Here is a 22437-nt window from a genome sequence, read left to right as displayed (position 1 = left end):
AAGGAAGTGGCATACAAATTGGCCAGAAATAGCCGCGAACCCGGGGTCTGGGAGAAATTTAGAACTCAGCAGAGGAGGACAAAGGCTTTGATTAGGGCATGGAAAATAGAGTACGAGAGGAAACTTGCAGGGAACATTGAGACGGATTGCAATTGCTTCTATAGATATGTAAAGAGAAAAAGGTTAGTAAAGAGAAACATAGGTCCCCTGCAGTCAGAATCAGGGGAAGTCATAATGGGGAACAAAGAAATGGCAGACCAATTGAACAAGTACTTTGGTTCGGTATTCACTAAGGAGGACACAAACAACCTTCCGGATATAAAAGGGGTCAGAGGGTCTAGTAAGAACGAGGAACTGAGGGAAATCCTTATTAGTCGGGAAATTGTGTTGGGGAAATTGATGGGATTGAAGGCTGATAAATCTCCAGGGCCTGATGGACTGCATCCCAGAGTACTTAAGGAGGTGGCCTTGGAAATAGTGGATGCATTGACAGTCATTTTCCAACATTCCATAGACTCTGGATCAGTTCCTATGGAGTGGAGGGTAGCCAATGTAATGCCACTTTTTAAAAAAGGAGGGAGAGAGAAAACAGGGAATTATAGACCGGTCAGCCTGACATCGGTCGTGAGTAAAATGATGGAATCAATTATTAAGGATGTCATAGCAGCGCATTTGGAAAGAGGTGACATGATAGGTCCAAGTCACCATGGATTTGTGAAAGGGAAATCATGCTTGACAAATCTTCTGGAATTTTTTGAGGATGTTTCCAGTAAAGTGGACAAGGGAGAACCAGTTGATGTGGCGTATTTGGACTTTCAGAAGGCTTTCGACAAGGTCCCACACAAGAGATTAATGTGCAAAGTTAAAGCACATGGGATTGGGGATAGTGTACTGACATGGATTGAGAACTGGTTGGCAGACAGGAAGCAAAGAGTAGAAGTAAATGGGTACTTTTCAGAATGGCAGTTAGTGACTAGGGGGGTACCGCAAGGTTCTGTGCTGGGGCCCCAGCTGTTTACATTGTACATTAATGATTTAGACGAGGAGATTAAATGTAGTATCTCCAAATTTGCGGATGACACTAAGTTGGGTGGCATTGTGAGCTGCGAGGAGGATGCTATGAGGCTGCAGAGTGACTTGGATAGGTTAGGTGAGTGGGCAAATGCAGGCAGATGAAGTATAATGTGGATAAATGCGAGGTTATCCACTTTGTTGGTAAAAACAGAGATACCGACTATTATCTGAATGGTGACAGATTAGGAAAAGGGAAGGTGCAACGAGACCTGGGTGTCATGGTACATCAGTCATTGATGGTTGGCATGCAAGTACAGCAGGCGGTTAAGAAAGCAAATGGCATGTTGGTCTTCATGGCGAGGGGATTTGAGTACAGGGGCAGGGAAGGTGTTACTACAGTTGTTCAGGGCCTTGATGAGGCCACACCTGGAGTGTTGTGTACAGTTTTGGTCTCCTAACTTGAGGAAGGACATTCTTGCTATTGAGGGAGTGCAGTGAAGGTTCACCCGGGATAGCGGGACTGACATATCAAGAAAGACTGGATCAACTGGGCTTGTATTCACTGGAGTTCAGAAGAATGAGAGGGAATCTCATCGAAACGTTTAAAATTCTGACGGGTTTAGACAGGTTAGATGCAGGAAGAATGTTCCCAATGTTGGGGAAGTCCAGAACCAGGGGTCACAGTCTAAGGATAAGGGGTAAGCCATTTAGGACCGAGATGAGGAGAAAATTCTTCACCCAGAGAGTGGTGAACCTGTGGAATTCTCTACCACAGAAAGTTGTTGAGGCCAATTTACACAATATATTCAAAAAGGAGTTAGATGTAGTCCTTACTAGTAGGGGGATCAAGGGGTATGGTGAGAAAGCAGGAATGGGGTACTGAAGTTGCATTTTCAGCCATGAACTCATTGAATGGCGGTGCAGGCTCGAAGGGCCGAATGGCCGACTCCTGCACCTATTTTCTATGTTTCTATGAGACATTCTGGAGAGCTGCAATAAAAGACTAAGGTCACACTTTACTTTGAGCTCAGTGTTCAGTCTGACTTTTTCTCCATACACAACAGCCGGGACCACATGGAAGGTTACTCCGTGATAGCAAGGCCGTTGTATGACCTATTAAAAAAGGGAGTGCCTGGGAATGGACCCCGCTACATGCCGAGGCATTCTCGGCCTTTTGGCTAAGATCATGCGTAACTGACCTGACCAGCCACCATGACCTCCGGGTGGTTTCTCCCTGGTCAGGAAGGTATATGCTTGCTTTTTTGGAAACAGGAGGTGGGTGGGGTGGCTTGACCCATCCACCTCCACGGAGGTGTGTGAGGTGGCTTGACCCATCCACCTCCATGGCACGAACCTGGTATTGCAGTACTTCCAGGAACGGTGCAGTGGCTCTAGGCCTTTTGGCTAAGAGCATTGGCGCAGAGTGATCCTTGGCATGTGCAAGGTGACCTCTGGCGTTTGTGATTTGACAAAGAATTGGAACGATTGGCTACAAATTAAAAAAAAAAAAAAAAAAAATTCCACAAACTCAAAACCATCGCTTCTCGGCCTTTTGGCTAAGATCATGCGTAACTGACCTGACAGGGGAGTAGCCACCATGACCTCCGGGTGGTTCTCCCTGGATCAGGAAGGTATATGCTTGCATTTTTGGAAACAGGAGGTGGGTTGGGTGGCTTGACCCATCCACCTCCACGGAGGTGTGTGGGGGACCTGACCCATCCACCTCCATGGCACGAACCTGGTATTGCAGTACTTCCAGGAACGGTGCAGTGGCTCTAGGCCTTTTGGCTAAGAGCATTGGCGCAGAGTGATCCTTGGCGTGTGCAAGGTGACCTCTGGCGTTTGTGATTTGACAAAGAATTGGAACGATTGGCTACGAATTTCAAAAAAAAAAAAAATTCCACAAACTCAAAACCGCCCTGGTTTGCGACCCCGCCCTAAAGAGCCCAGACGTGTCCCTGAGTTTTTACTTGGAGACAGCCTCCAGCAACAAGGGATTGTCAGCGGTGTTGCTCCAAAGGCATTCAGCAAATTGCAATCTGTTGGCTCGCCTCTCGCATTTTGACCCCTGTCGAAGTTGTGTTCTCTCCCGGTGAGAGGAATTTGCTTATTTGCTTAGTGTCTTTTAGGCTGTTCACAAATTCTCCCCCATTGTGGGACTGAACCTTTTAATCATCATCACCATGCATACCCCAACCAAGATGCTTCTCAACAGTAATTTGAAAGACGGATGTGCCAGCTCACAGAGGATCGCTAGATGGACTCTCCTCTTACAGGGCAGGAATATTCACGTTCAGTATCAGGCCAGATTGTCTAATTTGGCACAGAATATGATGTACCCCAAGGACCCACACGAATGTAAAATTTTGTCATCAAGTGACTCTTTCAGACAAAATTAAGGGAGGGCAATGAGGCATAGGTTAAAACACATGCTTACGTGGACGGCTCAGCACTTGTGATTAACGGGCAAGAGTACACTGGATTTGGAGTGGTAACAATGATCGAGGATAGGAAAAGGATCTGGGAGCGGATTCCCGTAAAATTAGAAGGACAAAGGGGGGCCCAGATGGCAGAACTAAGTGCTGTGGCATATGTGGTACTGCATCCAGAATCATTTTCCCCATCAGTAGTAATTTATTCAGATAGTAGTTATACATGCAACAGTCTGACGGACTTTCTGCCCATTTGGCAAGCCAGAGGTTTTACCTCGGCTGATGGAACACCTTTGACCACAGGCCCCCTCCTCCATCTTTGATGCCGCCATGAAAAATCAAGGAAGCTATGCCATTACAAAGGTTAAGGCTCATGCTAAATCCACCCCATTAGGAAACCAGCTGGCAGACGAGACAGCAAAACAAGGAGCCATTGAGGGTTTCGCGTGGGACCCCTTACCAGGACGAGCCGAGAATGTTATGGCTATCCAGGTATCTAGTAAAACAGTGATAGACCTGGAGGGAAGTCAGGGGGCTGACCCAGAACTAAAAGCCATCTAGTTGGGCAAGCCCTACCCTCAATCCTATGGTCCTTACAAAAACGACATGACGATACATGAAGGGGTGGTATTAATGAACGGGAAGTATGTGGTCCCCGAAGCCGAAAGGGCAGAAATGATTTACCAATTTCATGATGTGGGTGGACATCAGGGAACTGACTGAACTGTGACAAAAATAAAGCAGGTGTGCTGGTGGTCTGGCCTCCGGGCAGATGTGGACAGGTATGTGAGAAATTGTCTCATATGTGCCCAGAATAGCCCTGGTAAAGATAAGAACCAGGCCGAATTGGGACACACTCGACAAGGGAAGAGCCCTTGGACCCAACTCCAGATAAATTACATAGGTCCTTTGCCTACCTACCCAGGGGGAAAGAAATATGTTCTAGCAATTGTGGCTATACTCTCAAAATGGATTGAGGCCTTCCCCACCAACAATAATTCGGCAGCTACCACCGCAAAAATTCTGATGGAAGAAGTTTTCTCGAGATGGGGCCCACCAGAATGTATTGACTCAGACCAGGGGACCCATTTCACCGGCCAGGTAATGAAAACTGTCATGCAATTGGCTGGGGTAAAACAGAAATTCCATATTGCATACCGCCCCGAATCAAGTGAGGTGGTGGAAAGAATGAACAGGACCCTGAAAACTATGTTGAAAAAGATGGTTCAACAGAATCATACGTCCTGGAACCGAGTCCTCCCCTCTGAGTTGATGGCTATACGCAATATCGTAGCTCCCTCTACCGGCTATTCACCCTATGAGTTAATGATGGGAAGAATCATGAGGGGAATTGGGGCCTGCATGAGTTTAGATCTGAACGAAATCCAGAAAACATCCCTGTCCTGCGAAAATAAATGTCCAATTTGCTAAAACACTTGGGAGCAGCTAAAATGGCGGCCGCCGTAAAAATAGGCAATGGGCATCAGAAAAGTAAAGCCTATTTCGATGGAAAAGTGCACCCTTGAGACTTGAAATTGGGGGATTAGGTTATGGTAAGGCCGGGAGGCCGGGGGGGGGGGGGGGTCGCGGTATTGATTAAAGAAATTCTTACAGCTGTGAGGAGGGATGATATGTTAGAGTGATCATCAAATGAGGCCATGTGGGTCAAACTGAAAAATAAAAAATGGACGAGCACACTGCTGGACGTGTACTATAGAGCCGCAAATAGTGGGAGGGTGATAGAAGAGCAAATTTGTAGGTAAATTTCTGTGAAGTCCAAAAACCGTAGGGCAGTAATAGTAGGGGATTTCAACTATCCTAATATTGATTTGGACAAATATAGTGTGAAGCGTATTGAGGGTGCAGAATTCCTAAAATGCATTCAAGAGAACTTTTTTCGTCAGTATGTAATAAGCCCAACATGGGAGGGGGCGGTTCTAGATTTAATTTTGAGGAATGAAGCTGGGCAGGTGGAAGGGGTATCAGTGGGAAAGCACTTGGGTGCCAGTGACCATAATTCAGTCATATTCAAGGTAGTTATGGATAAGAACAAGAATAGACCAGGAATAAAAGTCCCAAATTGGGGAAAAGCTAACTTTGCTAAGTTGTGAAGTGATTTGGCCACAGTGGCTCGAAACAGCTACTTGAAGGTAAATCAGTGTTGGAACAGCAGGAGGCATTCAAAGAGGAGTTCGGGAGGGCTCAGGCCAAACATGCGCCCTTAAAGAAAAAGGTGAGAATAACAATTCGAGAGCCCCCGGGATGTCTACAGAGAGGGAAGTGGACCAGAGTCCATGATCAGATCAGTCATGATCGTATTAAATGGCTGAGTAGGCTCGAGGGGCCATATGGCCTACTCCTGCTCCTATTTCTTATGTTCTTATGTTCTTACAGGGGAGGATAAAGGAAAAAAAGGGAAGCTTATGTCTTATACCGATGGTTAAATACACCTGTACTGTAGAATCTCTGGAGAAATATAGGAAGTTCAGGGGTGAAATTAAAAAGGATATTAGGAATGCTAAGAGGGAGCATGAAAAATTCTTGGCAAGTAAAATCAAGGTAAACCCAAAGATGTTCAATAAATATATTAAGAGCAAGAGGCTAACTAAAGAAAGGGTAGGGCCTATTAGAGACCATGAGGGTAATCTGTGTTTAGAGGCGGAAGATGTGGGTATGCTTCTTAATGAATACATAAGAACATAAGAATTAGGAACAGGAGTCGGCCATCTAACCCCTCGAGCCTGCTCCGCCATTCAACAAGATCATGGCTGATCTGGCCGTGGACTCAGCTCCACTTACCCGCCCGCTCCCCATAACCCTTAGTTCACTTATTGGTTAAAAATCTATCTATCTGTGATTTGAATACATTCAATGAGCTAGCCTCAACTGCTTCCTTGGGCAGAGAATTCCACACATTCACAACCCTCTGGGAGAAGAAATTCCTTCTCAACTCGGTTTTAAATTGGCTCCCCCGTATTTTGAGGCTGTGCCCCCAAGTTCTCGTCTCCCCGACCAGTGGAAACAATCTCTCTGCCTCTATCTTGTCTATCCCTTTCATTATTTTAAATGTTTCTATAAGATCACCCCTCATCCTTCTGAACTCCAACGAGTAAAGACCCAGTCTACTCAATCTATCATCATAAGGTAACCCCCTCATCTCCGGAATCAGCCTAGTGAATCGTCTCTGTACCCCCTCCAAAGCTAGTATATCCTTCCTTAAGTAAGGTGACCAAAACTGCACGCAGTACTCCAGGTGCGGCCTCACCAATACCCTATACAGTTGCAGAAGGACCTCCCTGCTTTTGTACTCCATCCCTCTTGCAATGAAGGCCAACATTCCATTCGCCTTCCTGATTACCTGTTGCACCTGCAAACTAACTTTTTGGGATTCATGCACAATGACCCCCAGGTCGCTCTGCACCGCAGCATGTTGTAATTTCTCCCCATTCAAATAATATTCCCTTTTACTGTTTTTTTCCCCCAAGGTGGATGACCTCACAATTTCCGACACTGTATTCCATCTGCCAAACCTTAGCCCATTCGCTTAACCTATCTAAATCTCTTTGCAGCCTCTCTGTGTCCTCTACACAACCCGCTTTCCCACTAATCTTTGTGTCATCTGCAAATTTTGTTACACTACACTCTGTCCCCTCTTCCAGGTCATCTATGTATATTGTAAACAGTTGTGTTCCCAGCACCGATCCCTGTGGCACACCACTAACAACGGATTTCCAACCCGCAAAGGACCCATTTATCCTGACTCTCTGCTTTCTGTTAGCCAGCCAATTCTCTATCCATGCTAATACATTTTTACTGACTCCGCGTACCTTTATCTTCTGCAGTAACCTTTTATGTGGCACCTTATCGAATGCCTTTTGAAAATCTAAATACACCACATCCATCGGTACACCTCTATCCACCATGCTCGTTACATCCTCAAAGAATTCCAGTAAATGAGTTAAACATGATTTCCCCTTCATGAATCCATGCTGCGTCTGCTTGATTGCACTATTCCTATCTAGATGTCCCGCTATTTCTTCCTTAATGATAGCTTCAAGCATTTTCCCCACTACAGATGTTAAACTAACCGGCCTATAATTACCTGCCTTTTGTCTGCCCCCTTTTTTAAACAGAGGCGTTACATTAGCTGTTTTCCAATCCGCTGGTACCTCCCCAGAGTCCAGAGAATTTTGGTAGATTATAACGAATGCATCTGCTATAACTTCCGCCATCACTTTTAATACCCTGGGATACATTTCATCAGGACCAGGGGACTTGTCTACCTTGAGTCCCATTAGCCTGTCCAGCACTACCTCCCTAGTGATAGTGATTGTCTCAAGGTCCTCCCTTCCCACATTCCTGTGACCAGTAATTTCTGGCATGGTTTCTGTGTCTTCCACTGTGAAAACCGAAGCAAAATAATTCTTTAAGGTCTCAGCCATTTTCACATTTCCCATTATTAAATCCCCCTTCTCATCTTCTAAGGGACCAACATTTACTTTAGTCACTCTTTTCCATTTTATATATCTGTAAAAGCTTTTACTATCCGTTTTTATGTTTTGCGCAAGTTTACCTTCGTAATCTATCTTTCCTTTCTTTATTGCTTTCTTAGTCATTCTTTGCTGTCGTTTAAAATTTTCCCAATCTCTATTTTCCCACTAACCTTGGCCACCTTATACGCATTGGTTTTTAATTTGATACTCTCTTTTATTTCCTTGGTTATCCACAACTGGTTATCCCTTCTCTTACCGCCCTTCTTTTTCACTGGAATATATTTTTGTTGGGCACTATGAAAGAGCTCCTTAAAAGTCCTTCTCTGTTCCTCAATTGTGCCACCATTTAGTCTGTGTTTCCAGTCTACTTTAGCCAACTCTGCCCTCATCCCACTGTAGTCCCCTTTGTTTAAGCATAGTACACTCGTTTGAGACACTACTTCCTCACCCTCAATCTGTATTACAAATTCAACCATACTGTGATCACTCATTCCGAGAGGATCATTTACTAGGAGATCGTTTATTATTCCTGTCTCATTACACAGGACCAGATCTAAGATAGTTTGCTCCCTTTTAGGTTCTGTAACATACTGTTCTAAGAAACAATCCCGTATGCATTCTATGAATTCCTCCTCAAGGCTACCCCCTGCGATTTGATTTGACCAATCGATATGTAGCTTAAAATCCCCCATGATTACTGCCGTTCCTTTTTCACATGCCTCCATTATTCCCTTGATTATTGCCCGCCCCACCGTGAAGTTATAATTTGGGGGCCTATAAACTACGCCCACCAGTGACTTTTTCCCCTTACTATCTCTAATCTCCACCCACAATGATTCAACATTTTGTTCATTAGAGCCAATATCATCTCTCACAACTGCCCTGATATCATCCTTTATTAACAGAGCTACCCCGCCTCCTTTCCCTTCTTGTCTATCTTTCCGAATCGTCAGATACCCCTGTATGTTTAATTCCCAGTCTTGGCCCCCCTGCAACCACGTTTCTGTCATGGCCACCAAATCATACCCATTTGTAATGATTTGTGCCGTCAACGCATTTACTTTATTTCGAATGCTGCGTGCGTTTAGGTAGAGTGTTTTAATACTTGTTTTTAAACCATGGTTTTTAGTTTTGACCCCTCCTGCAGCCCCTTTACATTTAGTGGCCCTTTTTGTTTTTTGCCTTGGGTTTCTCTGCCCTCCACTTTTACTCATCTCCTTTCTGTCTTTTGCTTTTGTCTCCTCTTTGTTTCCCTCTGTCTCCCTGCATTGGTTCCCATCCCCCTGCCATATTAGTTTAACTCCTCCCCAACAGCACTAGCAAACACTCCCACTAGGACATTGGTTCCGATCCTGCCTAGGTGCAGACCGTCCGGTTTGTACTGGTCCCACCTTCCCCAGAACCGGTCCCAATGCCCCAGGAATTTGAATCCCTCCCTGCTGCACCACTGCTCAAGCCATGTATTCATCTGAGCTATCCTGCGATTCCTACTCTGACTAGCACGTGGCACTGGTAGCAATCCTGAGATTACTACTTTTGTGGTCCTACGTTTTAATTTAGCTCCTAGCTCCTTAAATTCATCTCGTAGGACCTCATCCCTTTTTTTACCCATATCGTTGGTACCAATGTGCACCACGACAACTGGCTGTTCACCCTCCCTTTTCAGAATGTCCTGCACCCGCTCCGAGACATCCTTGACCCTTGCACCAGGGAGGCAACATACCATTCTGGAGTCTCGGTTGCGGCCGCAGAAACGCCTATCTATTCCCCTTACAATCGAATCCCCTATCACTATCGCTCTCCCACTCTTTTTCCTGCCCTCCTGTGCAGCAGAGCCAGCCATGGTGCCATGAATTTGGCTGCTGCTGCCCTCCCCTGATGAGTCATCCCCTTCAACAGTGCTCAAAACGGTGTGTCTGTTTTCACAAAGGAAAGGGGCAATGTAGATACTGCTATCGAGGAGGAGTGTGAAACTCTGGATGGAATAGACATAGTAAGAGAGGAGGTATTGGGGGTTTGGCAGCTTTGAAAGTGTATATGACTCCAGGCCCAGATGAAATGCATCCCAGGCTGTTGAGCGAAGCAAGAGAGAAAATAGCAGAGGCTTTGACCATTGTTTTCCAGTCCTCTTTGGATTCAGGCATGATGCCGGAGGATTGCTAATGTGGTACCCTTGTTTAACAAGGAAGAAAGGGATAGGACAAGTAATTACAGGCCTGTCAGCCTAATCTCAGTGGTGGGAAAATGATTGGAAAAAATTCTGCAGAACATGATAAATCTACATTTGGAAAGGCAAGGATTAATCAGGGACAGTCAGCACAAATTTGTTAAGGGAAGATCGTGTTTGACTAACGTGATGGAATTTTTCGAGGAGGTAACCAGGAGGGTCAATGAGGGTAGTGCGTACGATGTAGTATATATGGACTTTAACAAAGCTTTTGATAAGGTCCCACATGATAGACTGGTCACAAAGGTTAAAGCCCATGGGATCAAGTTGGATCCAAAATTGGCTTAGTGGTAGGAAGCAAAAGGTAATGGTTGATGGATGTTTTTGTGACTGGAAGGATGTTTCCAGTGGGGTTCCGCAGAGCTTAGTACTGGGTTCCTTGCTTTTTATGGTATACATCAATGATCGAGATTTGAATATAGGGGGTATGATTAAGAAGTTTGCAGATGACACTAAAATTGGCTGTGTGGTTAATAATGAAGAGGAAAGTCATGGACTGCAGGAGGATATCAATCTACTGGTCAGGTGGGCAGAACAGTGTCAAATGGAATTTAATTCGGAGAAGAGTGAGGTAATGCACTTGGGGAGGGCTTATTAGGAACAGATATACACATTAAACGGTAGGCCATTGAGAAATGTAGACGAACAAAGGGACCTTGGAGTGCAGATCCCTTAAAGTAGCAGGCCAGGTGGATAAGGTGGTTAAGAAGGCATACGGAATGCTTGCCTTTATTGGCCGAGGCATAGAATATAAGAGCAGGGAGGTTATATTTAAATTATATAATACTCTGGTTTGGCCATAGCTGGAATGCTGCGTGCAGTTCTGGTCGCCATATTATAGGAAGGATGTGATTGCACTGGAGAGGGTGCAGAGGAGATTTACGAGGATGCTGCCTGGAATGGTGAATCTTAGCTATGAGAACAGATTGGATAGGCTGGGTTTGTTCTTCTTGGAACAGAGGAGGCTGAGAGGAGACCTCATTGAGGTGTATAAAATTTTGAGGGACCTGGATATAATGGATAGCAAGGGCCAATTTATTTTCCTTGATGGAGGAGTCAATTACGAAGGGGTATAGGTTTAAGGTGGTTGGTGGAAGGTTTAGAGGGGATTGAGGGGAAGCTTCTTCACGCAGAGGGTTGTGGGGGTTTGGAACTCGCTGCTTGGAGGAGTGCTGCAGGCAGAAACCCTTACCACATTTAAAAGGTGCTTGGATGTGCACTTGAAGTGCCGTAACCTGCAGGGTTACGGATCTAAAGCTGGTAAGTAGGATTAGACTGGATAACCTCTTGTTGGCTGGCGCAGAGATGATGGTAAGTACATCATGGAATCTAATACGGCCAGAGTGATCTCCTGGGCTTGTTTCGATTGCCTGGATGGGTCAGAGAGGAATTTTCCCAGATTTTCTTTCCCCCCAATTGGCCTGGGTTTTTAATCTGTTTTTTTGCCTCTCCCAGGAGATCGCATGGGGTGGAGTGTAAAATGTTGCGATACATGGTGCATCACAGTTGTGTGGGGTGGACTCGTTGGGCCAGGTGCTCTTTACCTGACCACCATTGTTCCTGACATAGAAAATAGGTGCAGGAGTAGGCCATCCGGCCCTTCAAGCCTGCACCACCATTCAATAAGATCATGGCTGATCATTCCTTCAGTACCACATTCCTGCTTTCTCTCCATACCACTTGATCCCTTTAGCTGCAAGGGCCACATAAGTTTATGTGTAACCTTCAGGGCTGCTGACTGAGGACCGTGTGGCTCTTTGTCGGCTGACGCAGACACGATGGGCCGAAATGACCTCCTTCTGCGCTGTAAATTTCTATGTTTCTATGTTTCTACATGTCCTATGATCAATGTCCTATTTTAACAAATTTAGCAGGTAGCCAGTACTCACTGGTATCTCTTGCATCTTTGCTACTTTAGCAACATCTCTCTTCCATATAATGGTGCTACTTCCTTTAAATTGCACTCAGTCCATTAAATTTTCTGCGTTCAACTTATATTTTGGGCATAATCTCAGAATTTCTCATGCAACAGTTTAAGGACATCTATGCCACAATCTTTCACTTTAAAATGTACTGTTAATAAGGTGACTGTCCAAGAACGGCACACTGATCCTTAAGACACGACCTTCTGATGTTACTGCCAGAATGAGCGCATTGCACAACAGCTTCTGCGCTGAGCTCATTTAAATCAACAGGCAGCACGAAAATACTGGTGCTGCCTGTGCTCTTTGTGGGTGGCCATTAATCTTGGCCCGCAGTAGCACTGCCCGTTTTCAGGCTTAATCGAATTTCTAGGCCTTTGCTTCTATGACATGACCAGCACAAGTAGGGCAGCATTATTTAATCTTCCTTGTTGTGCCAGGAAACTAGAGCAATACATCACAGTAAATAGATACAAGAACTGCATAGTCAGCAACAGCAGAAAATAGAGTGCACATCACAGTATCAGACTGAACTAGACATTATTTATGCGGGAGCTGTACTCCATTTATAACTACTGTCACTATACCTATCCTAAACAAATGAATACTGGGTTGTCTATCAGTAAAGCAGTTTGTCTTGTTCATAATATTACGGCTCTACTATGTAGGGCTTTATATAGCTTATATCATAAATGTATAACGTAAGTTACTATAGTGATAGATTTGAGTGAAATGCTCACTTTTACTCATTTATGGTGTAGATGTCCAGTCCCTGACTATGACAACTCCAGAAGGTGAATCACAAATCTAAGTAATGCCACCTGAACTAATGAAGGTATCATCAACCAGCTTCCAAGTTGTATTTATCAGGGTTGAAAAGACAATCTTCACAGGAGTCTACAAACACCATACAGAGTTGGATATGAGTGAAAAGTAAATTTTAAGTCATGTTTACTTAATTGAGTGGACCACTCTTTTACAAAAACTACATTTAAATTTAGAGTAGGAACACCTCATCAGAAGATCCTGAGTACAGACCAATTGTCTTGCTTTAATGTGCAAATGGGTACATAATAGCTTCTCTAGTGGTTCTATAGTCCCACTAATGATGGACTGAGTATTTGCTGTTAGCAAATTCATAACAGTAAACAGACTTCTCTTGGGGCCCATCTCTCATTTGAGCATACCCATATCAAATCAACCAATTTAGAAAAACCTTTCATGCCAGTCTCCTGCCCCCAGACAAAACCACTTATTTTCACTGATGTGCCATAGCACTGCACGCATTAGCATCCATTATTTTCGTCTTTCTCAGGTGTTGAAATACATTTCAAGACACGGTGCAAAACCTGGACCAGTCCAATCTTCTTTTAAGATGAAAAATGAGCACAGTCAAAACTCACAGGCCATGAGCCAATGTGTGATTGATGAATCCCTCTATAGATGGCTTTGGTAGCACAAGTTAGATCTAGTCCTAAAGCAGTGCATCCTAGCCATCACGGTTTCTGTTCTCTGTCTGCAATTAGGGATTTAAGAAATTAAGGAAAAAGTAAAAATAAAATGGTACATATGGAACAGACATTGGTCCGGATTTTGCGGTTATTGGTGAAGTGACAGCATCACCTACACAGGATCACCAGCATCACGCAGGCTAAGCAGCCAATCACATTCAAGAATATTTGCAAACAGCAAACCTGGAAACAAACAGCAGTTTTTCTCATTCACTTTTTAATACCCTTACAGAAAGCAAAATAAACATTGGGACATACATATGGGATAAAGGTAGAAGCTAAAATATCATAAACAAGCTTAAAAATATATTTTTAAATCATGAAAATTTTATCATCATGTAATGTAGGAAATGAGACTCCATATAGGAAATGAGTTTTTCAGAGCCAGAGAGGTTTTTCAGCAGTAATAATGGCCAGAATATGTGGTGAGCGGTGAAGCAACAGTGACTGCCGCTGACCTTGAAGAAAACTGCCCACAAAGATCTCAAGATCTCCAAGGCAAAAAGTATGACTTTCTTGATGTTAATTTGATTGTAGCGCTGTCAAAAGAGGATCTCCAGCGTTCACAGCAGTCATCAAGCTGGCAAAGCAGCCAATCACATTGAAGAATTCTCACAGAAAGCAAATCAAGAAATAAAAAGCAGCTTTTATCATGCACTTAATTTTTTATTACATATAGTTAAAATAGAAGCTGAAAAATCAAAAAAACCTAAAAAAATTTAATTTTTTTAAAAATTGGCCCACAAATCCCGGTTTCTCCTTCCTGCGGGCATTCGACTGGGTTCTACAAAAAAGATGCACATCTACCTGTTCCTGCTGCACCCACGCGAGTTCCCGGTTCTGAGGCCTCCACTGACTGCGCAGGGTGTGCACATCAGGACATGCACAGTGCCGGAGCTGCAGTCATATGGCTCTGGGCAGCCAATCAAGATAAAGTATGTTCTCATTCATAATAATGGGAACTCCGTAAGTTGAAGTTCCCATTATTATGAATGAGAAGCGCCCCCCCAAACACCAAAACATTAATAGAAAAAATACACTACATCTTTAACATTAATTTAAATTAAATTTATGTATTATTAAAAAAAAAATGTCTTCAATTTTTTTTAAAGTTTTTTAAATTATGCTTTAAAATAAATGTAATGTAGCAGGCAGGGTTTTTAAAAAAAAAAACAAGCCTGTAAAAGCTTTTATCAAGCGCAAGAGTTTTCAGGACATCCACTGGTGTAAATACGTGTAAAAATGTGTAAATACCACAATCTTGTCCATGCAAATGTCCTGGCTGCCGAGATACGGAGGATCTCGGAAAAGCCGGTTTTCAGCGCATCCGCATTGTGTGCTGAAAACCGGCTTTTGTGATGCCTTCCCGGTCCGTACACACTCCGTACGGACCCGGGAGGCCGGAATTTCAGGGCCATTACTTGTAAAATCTAGGAAATGTTATCAAAATGGAGAAATTTGACAATCAACAAATATAACATTAGATTTTCAGGGCCAGAACAGTTGTTCAACAGTCAGCTGCGATTGTAAAAGTGTTTGTTGGTTTCTAGAGTTCTTCAAGATAGCTAAAGTCCACAGGTAGTGGTGTGGCATATGCTGAAGGATTCTGACCTGACTTCAAGGATTCTTCACAAACCACTTGCTCCCAGACATGGGTGCAGTAACAGACATTCCCATTGGACTACTGCAAGTCAGAGGCTGGGTATTCTGCGGCGAATGTCTCACCTTCTGACTCCCCAAAGCCTTTCCACCATCTACAAAGCGCAAGTCAGAAATGTGGTTGAATATTTTCCACTTGCCTGGATGAGTGCAACTCCATCACCTGCAAGTTCCCCTTCAAATTACAAAACATTCTGACTTAGAAATATATCGCCATTCCTTCATCATTGCTGGGACAAAATCCTGGAACTCGCTCCCTAATAGGAGTAGCTTCACCACAGGAGTAGCTTCACCACAAGGACTGCAGCAGTGCAAGAAGGCGGCTCACCACCATCTTTTCAAGGGCAATTAGAGATGAGCAATAAATGCTGGCCTTGCCAATGACGCCCACATTCCATGAACGAATAAAAAACAAATGACATGGAGAATGGGCAGAGGTAACACAGAGTAGGACAAACTGTTGGCAGAGGGAGGAATAGGAGGGGGAGAAAGATACTCAGCAGGAGGCTATATCCGCCTAGATTGTTCAGTGAGCAATTCACCTACCTGAACCTCAGTGAGGAACAGTATGTCAGACGTCGCCGCTTCAGTAAGTATGTCAGCCCTGAAATCAGCCACCTGCTGCAGCCACAACTGCAACCTCAGAGCAGGGTGAGGACCGCATTGCCAGGAGTTTTAAGGTGAGCATGGCCATGAGCTTTTATGTGTCTGGTTCCTTTCAGGCTGGAGCAGGAGAAATTTTCAACATTTCCCAATTTGCCAGTCACTGTTGCATAGGAGAGGTTACTGAGGCTCTGTATTCCAAAAGACCTGAATGCATTTGATTCTCTCTTGCCAGAGAGCAGCAGGCGGAGCGAGCAAGCGTTTTTGTGAAGATTCCAGGCTTCCCCATGGTGCAGGGTGCCATTGACTGCACGCACGTCGTTTTGCGGGTGCCACATGTCAACTCAGAGATGTACCACAACCGAAAGGAATTCCACTCCCTCAATGTCCAGTTGGTATTTGCCCATACACATCTCCTACTCCCTCAACCAGATTCCCACTGAACTGCTGACCACCCAACTTCCCTTCCTGGCTCCTATGTTACCTGACATTGTTAACAGTTCTCTCTCCTCAGGTACTGTCCCTCTCTCCCTCAAAACCGCCATCATCACCCCTCTCCTCAAAAGACCAACCCTTGACCCCTCTGTCCTTGTAAACTAGCACCCTATTTCCAACCTCCCATTCCTCTCCAAACTCCTTGAACGTGTTGTCGCCTCCAAAATTCATGCCCATCTATCCCGGAACTCCATGTTTGAATCCCTTCAATCAGGTTTCCACCCTTGCCACAGTAACAAAACAGCTCTTGTCAAAGTCACAAATGGCATCCTATGTAACTGTGACAAAGGTAAACTGTCCCTCCCCATCCTACTCGCCCTGTTTTACAGCCTTTGACACATCTGACCATACCATCCTCCTCCAACTCCTCTCCACCATCGTCCAGTTTGGTGGGAATGCACTTGCCTGGATCCATTCTTATTTATCTAATCATAGCCAGAGAATCACCTGCAATAGCTTCTCTTCCCACTCTGGAGGCTCCCCCAAGGAGCTATCCTTGACTCCATCCTATTTCTCATTTACATGCTGCCCCTTGGCAATATCATCCAAAAACAGTCAGTTTCCACATGTACGCTGACGACACCCAGCTCTACATCCCCACCACCTCTCTCGACCCATCAGACTGCTTGTCCGCTATTCTGTAGTGGATGAGCAGAAATTTTCTCCAACTAAATATTAGGAAGATCAAAGCCATTTTCTTCGGGCCCCACCACAAACTCCGATTCCGTAGCCACCGACTCCATCCCTCTCCCAGGCAACTGTCTGAGGCTGAACCTGACTGTTTGACCCCAAATGAGCTTCTGACCACATATCCTTTTGCAGATTTTTTGTGTCCTCCTCACACATTGCTTTTCCTCCCATCTTTGTATCGTCAGCAAACTTGGCTACGTTATACTCAGTCCCTTCTTCCAAGTCGTTACTATAAATTATAAATAGTCGGAGTCCCAGCACTGATCCCTGCGGCACCCCACTGGTTACTGGTTGCCAACCAGAGAATGAACCACTTCGCCTAAGATCGGGTGCGCAGCAGAAACCCATCAACGGCCATTTACGCCATTACCTGGATGAGATAGCCCTGAAAGACGGGAAACCGAACAAAGAACTGCCATTAAATCCCAGACCCAGTGGAAGCAGATGCCATTATTAACCATCAACAGAATACACAAACGTAAGATCTGAGATGATGGGCCATTCAGACAATCACCTCAGACAAAGGAAATACTCTATTTTGGCAGGAAGAAGCATGGACTGTAATGTATAAGAGAAGGCAGATTGCTGCCATTTCTCCTCTCTTCTGTCTTCATTTCAAGAACTGTGCACTCCTTCCAGGACAGAGAGGAAACCCACCAACGAGGGACCAAGAGCCTCGCTACTCTACCTTCGGGAGGATCCTTGAGACCCTGAATGCTGCAACGGCAGCACAGAAAAGGAAGAGAAACTTTCCCCAAGGAAGAAGCAGCAAGTAAGCCAACAGATAATCTAAGCCCACGCACCGTTGAGACCACCAAATCGAGTGTGAGGGGGTGTCATGTGTCCCAAACCAAGCCTTGGGGGTTTAGTGGGGAGGTGCTGCGTGTGATTATAGTGTATGTAAGGTGGGATTTGTGGATCAATCCAGTCATAACCTGTACATTACCGTAGTGTGTTGTTTTCTTAGTCGTCTTAATTCGCGACAGGGGCCTGTTCGAGCGGGCCAGTTTTTGTACTGTTGTACTGTTTCGTTTACGCCATCAGGTGTTACTTTTACTGGTGTGTGTGTGTGTGTGTGTGTGTGTGTGTGTGTGTGTGTGGAACCGAATAAAGTATTGTACAGTTGAGGCCGAAAGACCTGTCTCTGGTTCAGTTTTCTGTTCCCCCAAATAATTTCCGTGTCTAGAGCCGTAAGCTGGGGTGATTCAAAACCACCAAGGCAAACCACCTACGTTGGTTTCTACATGGACCACGACAACTGGATCCTTCCCCCTCCCACTCCAAGTTCTTCTCCAACCGCGAAGAAATATCCTTAACCCTGGCAGGCAACACAACCTCTGGAACTCCCTGTCGCGGCTGCAGAGAATGGTATCTATCAAGTATATCCTTCCTTAAATACGGAGACCAAAACTGTATCTATACCCCTGACTTTTATGCCTCCTACCACTACCACATTCCTTCCTTCTCCCCAAAGCAAATTGTGAGGAGGACACAACAAATCTGCAAAGGGATATAGACAGGCTAATTGAATGGGCAAAAATCTGGCAGATGAAGTATAATGTGGGAAAATGTGAGGTTATCCACATTGGCAGAAAAAAATAGAAAAGCAAATTACAATTTAAATGGCGAAAAATTGCAAATTGCTGCAGTACAGACGGACCTGGGGGTCCTTGTGCATGAAACACAAAAAGTTAGCGTGCAGGTACAGCAAGTAATCAGGAAGGCAAATGGAATGTTGGCATTTGTTGCAAGGTCATCTACAATAAAACTTGCAGTACGCATACTGTACTTTTTAGCTTGCAGTGTTCCACATCACTGTTTTTTTTAAACATTCACTTCAAATTATATCAGAATTTTAACTCAGTCAAGGTCAGTTCTCTTTACACACTCCTATCATTATCTTGTCATAATCATATTCAGTCATTCATTAAATTGTTTAAAGCACATTTTAAAAAATTATCTTGATTAATTGTCTTGTTCTTTAGATGATACTGTATTAGATGTTCAATCAGATTCACCATTTTTAAAGATTTAATCTAATTAATGCACACAAAATGCAAGCTACAACATAGAGCTGTACTTTCAAACACACGCCAAAAGGACCGAGCCTCATAGTGATACCAGGTGTTATCTGCCGCTAATATTTATTTGAACGCACATTAATGTACACAGTCATCTGAGTTGAATCTGTGTCAATTAAATAGATTAATTAAGTGTGATTTGCATATGACAGTTTTCTATTGAACTCCTTTTCTCCATTCATGTTTTGCTGTATCCAGAATGCATAAAAATAACTATTATAAATTACAGGTCTAAATCTTAAAGGTTTAAGGGCTATTCACTGTGGTATTGTTAGTTACTTCGTCCCAACATCACCGCTTCTACTGTACCTGCCCGCACTGCAATCAGCGACCTGGATTTGGGTGACGTCAAATTCAGTCGCCCTCTTCACAGCTGTCATCCTCCTGCAGCAGCACGCGATGCTCCCTGTAGTGATATGTTGCCGCACGTTGCTCCCTCTAATGGCCCTGGCCTGCTGATGGTGGGGACCACGCCGATTTCCGGGCCGGGCCACCGCACATTGCTCCTTCTAATGGCCCCAGCCTGTTGATGGTCGGAGCGGAGGAGCAGCGAGAGAACATAGAGGGACGTGATCGGGGTCCAGGAGAGGCGTGAGTTAGGGACCCAGAAGAGGCAAGGGCCCAGGGACAGCATGGCCCAGCCCACAATGCGATATGTATGTGTGCTAGGTCCGTGCAGAAGAGCTGGTCTCCAGTCGTCTTGGTTAATCCTTGCCACTGGACCAAGACCTAGCTCTGTCAAGCCCGTGTGGTGGCTGGTGTGCAACAGCTACCACATGTTAAAAAAATCCATGCACAGGCATCTTCCACCCTTCAAGATGTAGGTCAGGACCTGGAATATTAGGTCCTTCATTCAAACACCCGTGAACTCATCCCTTTTTGGCATGGAAGCAAGTCATCCTCGTTTCGAGGGACAACCTATGATGATGATGATTGTTAGTTGCAATTTTAAAATAATTTTATGTTCTCAGAGTCCTGAACATTGACTCTGGATCCCATGAAGTATCATAGCTCCAGATCAAACATTGGCAAGGATACCTCCTGCTGATTGCCTCAGCTGATGAATCAGTACTCCTCCATGTTGAACACAACTTAGAAGAAGCACTGAGATTAGGAAGGACACAGAATGTACTCAGGGTGAGGAACTTCAATGTCCATCACCAAGAGTGGCTCGGTAGCACCACTACTGACCGAGTCTTGAGGCACATAGCTGCCAGACTGGCCCTGCAGCAATTCGTCAATGCTTCTTCGACAGCACCTCCCAAACTGCCGACCTCTGCCACTTAGAAGGCCAAGGGCAGCAGGCACAATGGGAACTCCATCACTTGCATGTTCTCCTCCAAGTTACAAACCAACCTGACATGGAAATATATCACTATTCCTTCATCGTTGCTGGGACAAAATCCTGCAACTCCCTCTCTAACAGCATTGCGGGAGTACTTTCACCACACGCACTGCAGCGGTTTAAGAAGGCGGCTCACCACCACCTTCTCAAGGGCAGTTAGGGATGGGCAATAAATGCTGGCCTTGCCAACCCACATCCCAAGAACGGATTAAAAAAAATTTAGGGTGTAGCTGAGCCATTCAGACTGGGAAGGTCCAGATTCCATCTGTGCTGAGTTAGCAAATCTCAACTAGGTTTGTTGCATGGGTTAAGAGGAGAAATCTACTAAAGCTTCTGCTCCCAAATGCAATCCAGGAACTCCTACTGGAAGACATGAACGTTGATTGATGACAGAATCGGAATCAGCCTTGATGCCTCTGCTTATAAATAGCCTGCCAACATTCACTACCATGGCTTGCACATGATTAATAGTCAGTCACTTGAGTGAGTTATTGGATGGCACCCAGCATCCATGGCTTTCTTTATGATTGCAAGTGAGGAGGGTGGAAGAAAAAAACTGATGGAGAAAACCATCAAGGAAAAAATATGTACTCAAAGTGAGAGATGGCACTGCTGGAAAGGCAATTTATTTCATCTGTCAGCCAGAGGCAGCATCTAGAAATCCAAGATCAGGCACATATGGTTAAGTGTTGCAGAGTAAAACTCACCTTAGTCTTTTCCAACAACAAAATAAAGCTCTTTAAAACTGATTTTTTTTTTCTATTTCTCTTTTTAACCTCCCTGACTCAGAACGCCAATTTGAGCCAAATTACAGCCATTTTTATGATACTATCCCAGAAACCAATGGAAGTAGTATATTTCTACAGGTAATTTTTCAAAAAATTATAAAGTTACATAAAATATACATAGAATAATACATTTTTCTTCCTCTTCAACTGCTAATTTCCTTCATTACCTTTGTCTTCTTCCGAAGACATGGACTCCTTCCTGAGATACATACAGGGGCCATTCCCCCTTCAGTACCATTCCCAAATAGCCATTCTTCATAGGAATTCAACTGTGATTTTTGAGCTTCAAACAGTCCTACCGCATGCATTTCCAACAGGGGTTATTAGATAACAATCAGAAACAATTTGTCATCTCCTGACTGAGGGCATAAAGCCAAATGTAGTGCACCTGTTGGTGCCCCAACTGAGATAACCCTGCACGGACCGGAGATTGAATCTGGCATTTTCCATCAGTGTGTCTTAATGTTATTATCAAGGGGTCCTCTAATCTTAGCCAGGTGAAACATCAGGGCAACCCCGAAAATCCATTCTTTTATTGGTAAATCCCTGCTCTGTAAAACTTCACTGATACATGACCTACAAAATAATATGCTTTAACAGAATTCTAGTTATGTTGAGCCGCAGAGGTATAATCTTGGGCTCAGCATTTGAAGTTGCTGCTGTTTTGATTTAGTGAAACTGCTTCATTTGAAAAAGAACAAAAAATTGTACCTGGAAATGTTCCCATTGTTCTTCCAGTTTAGTTGGCAGTTCTCCTTCCTGTTCATCAGTTTCTCCCTCCCCTTTCATCAATGTCGTGTCTTGTTCTGTCCCAATTGGCTAAAATTTAAAAAAAAATTTGCTTTCATATCATTTATTCATATCTGTGTTGTGTATATATGTGTACATGCACACAAATCATAAGGAAGAGGGCACAGAACAGATGGAAAAGGAAACTTAATAATTTGACACTACTATCTATTTTTTTTTAAATCCACTCAAACAAAATCCAAATGTTCAATCGTGACCTCCTTTAATAAGGCCATCTGGTCTACACCACAGTCCAAAAAAGTATACAAAAGCAAAATACTGTGGATGTGGGAAATCTGAAATATAAACAGAAAATGCTGGAAAGACTAAGTAAGTCAGGCAGCATCTGTAGAGAGAGAAACATAGTCGATGATCTTTCATCAGAACT

General features: G+C 44.2%; 1 protein-coding gene and 2 pseudogenes across 2 annotated transcripts in view; 2 read left to right on the top strand and 1 right to left on the bottom strand.

Moving 5' to 3' along the window:
- Window positions 1-22437, bottom strand: part of dlg2 (discs, large homolog 2 (Drosophila)) — a 1568664-nt gene that overhangs the window by 1133356 nt on the left and 412871 nt on the right. For both annotated transcript variants that reach the window (XM_070892045.1, XM_070892046.1), the window contains exon 5: window positions 21972-22079. In XM_070892045.1, coding sequence (XP_070748146.1) covers window positions 21972-22079 — 108 coding nt within the window. The remainder of the gene's footprint in view (window positions 1-21971; window positions 22080-22437) is intronic.
- Window positions 2173-2405, top strand: LOC139275396 (U2 spliceosomal RNA; annotated as a pseudogene).
- On the top strand, window positions 2551-2789 carry LOC139275374 (U2 spliceosomal RNA; annotated as a pseudogene).

This window comes from Pristiophorus japonicus, chromosome 10 (genome assembly GCF_044704955.1).
Source record: "Pristiophorus japonicus isolate sPriJap1 chromosome 10, sPriJap1.hap1, whole genome shotgun sequence".
NCBI lineage: Eukaryota > Metazoa > Chordata > Chondrichthyes > Pristiophoridae > Pristiophorus > Pristiophorus japonicus.
Note: the sequence above shows the minus strand (reverse complement) of the source record. Positions and strands in the feature narration are given on the sequence as shown.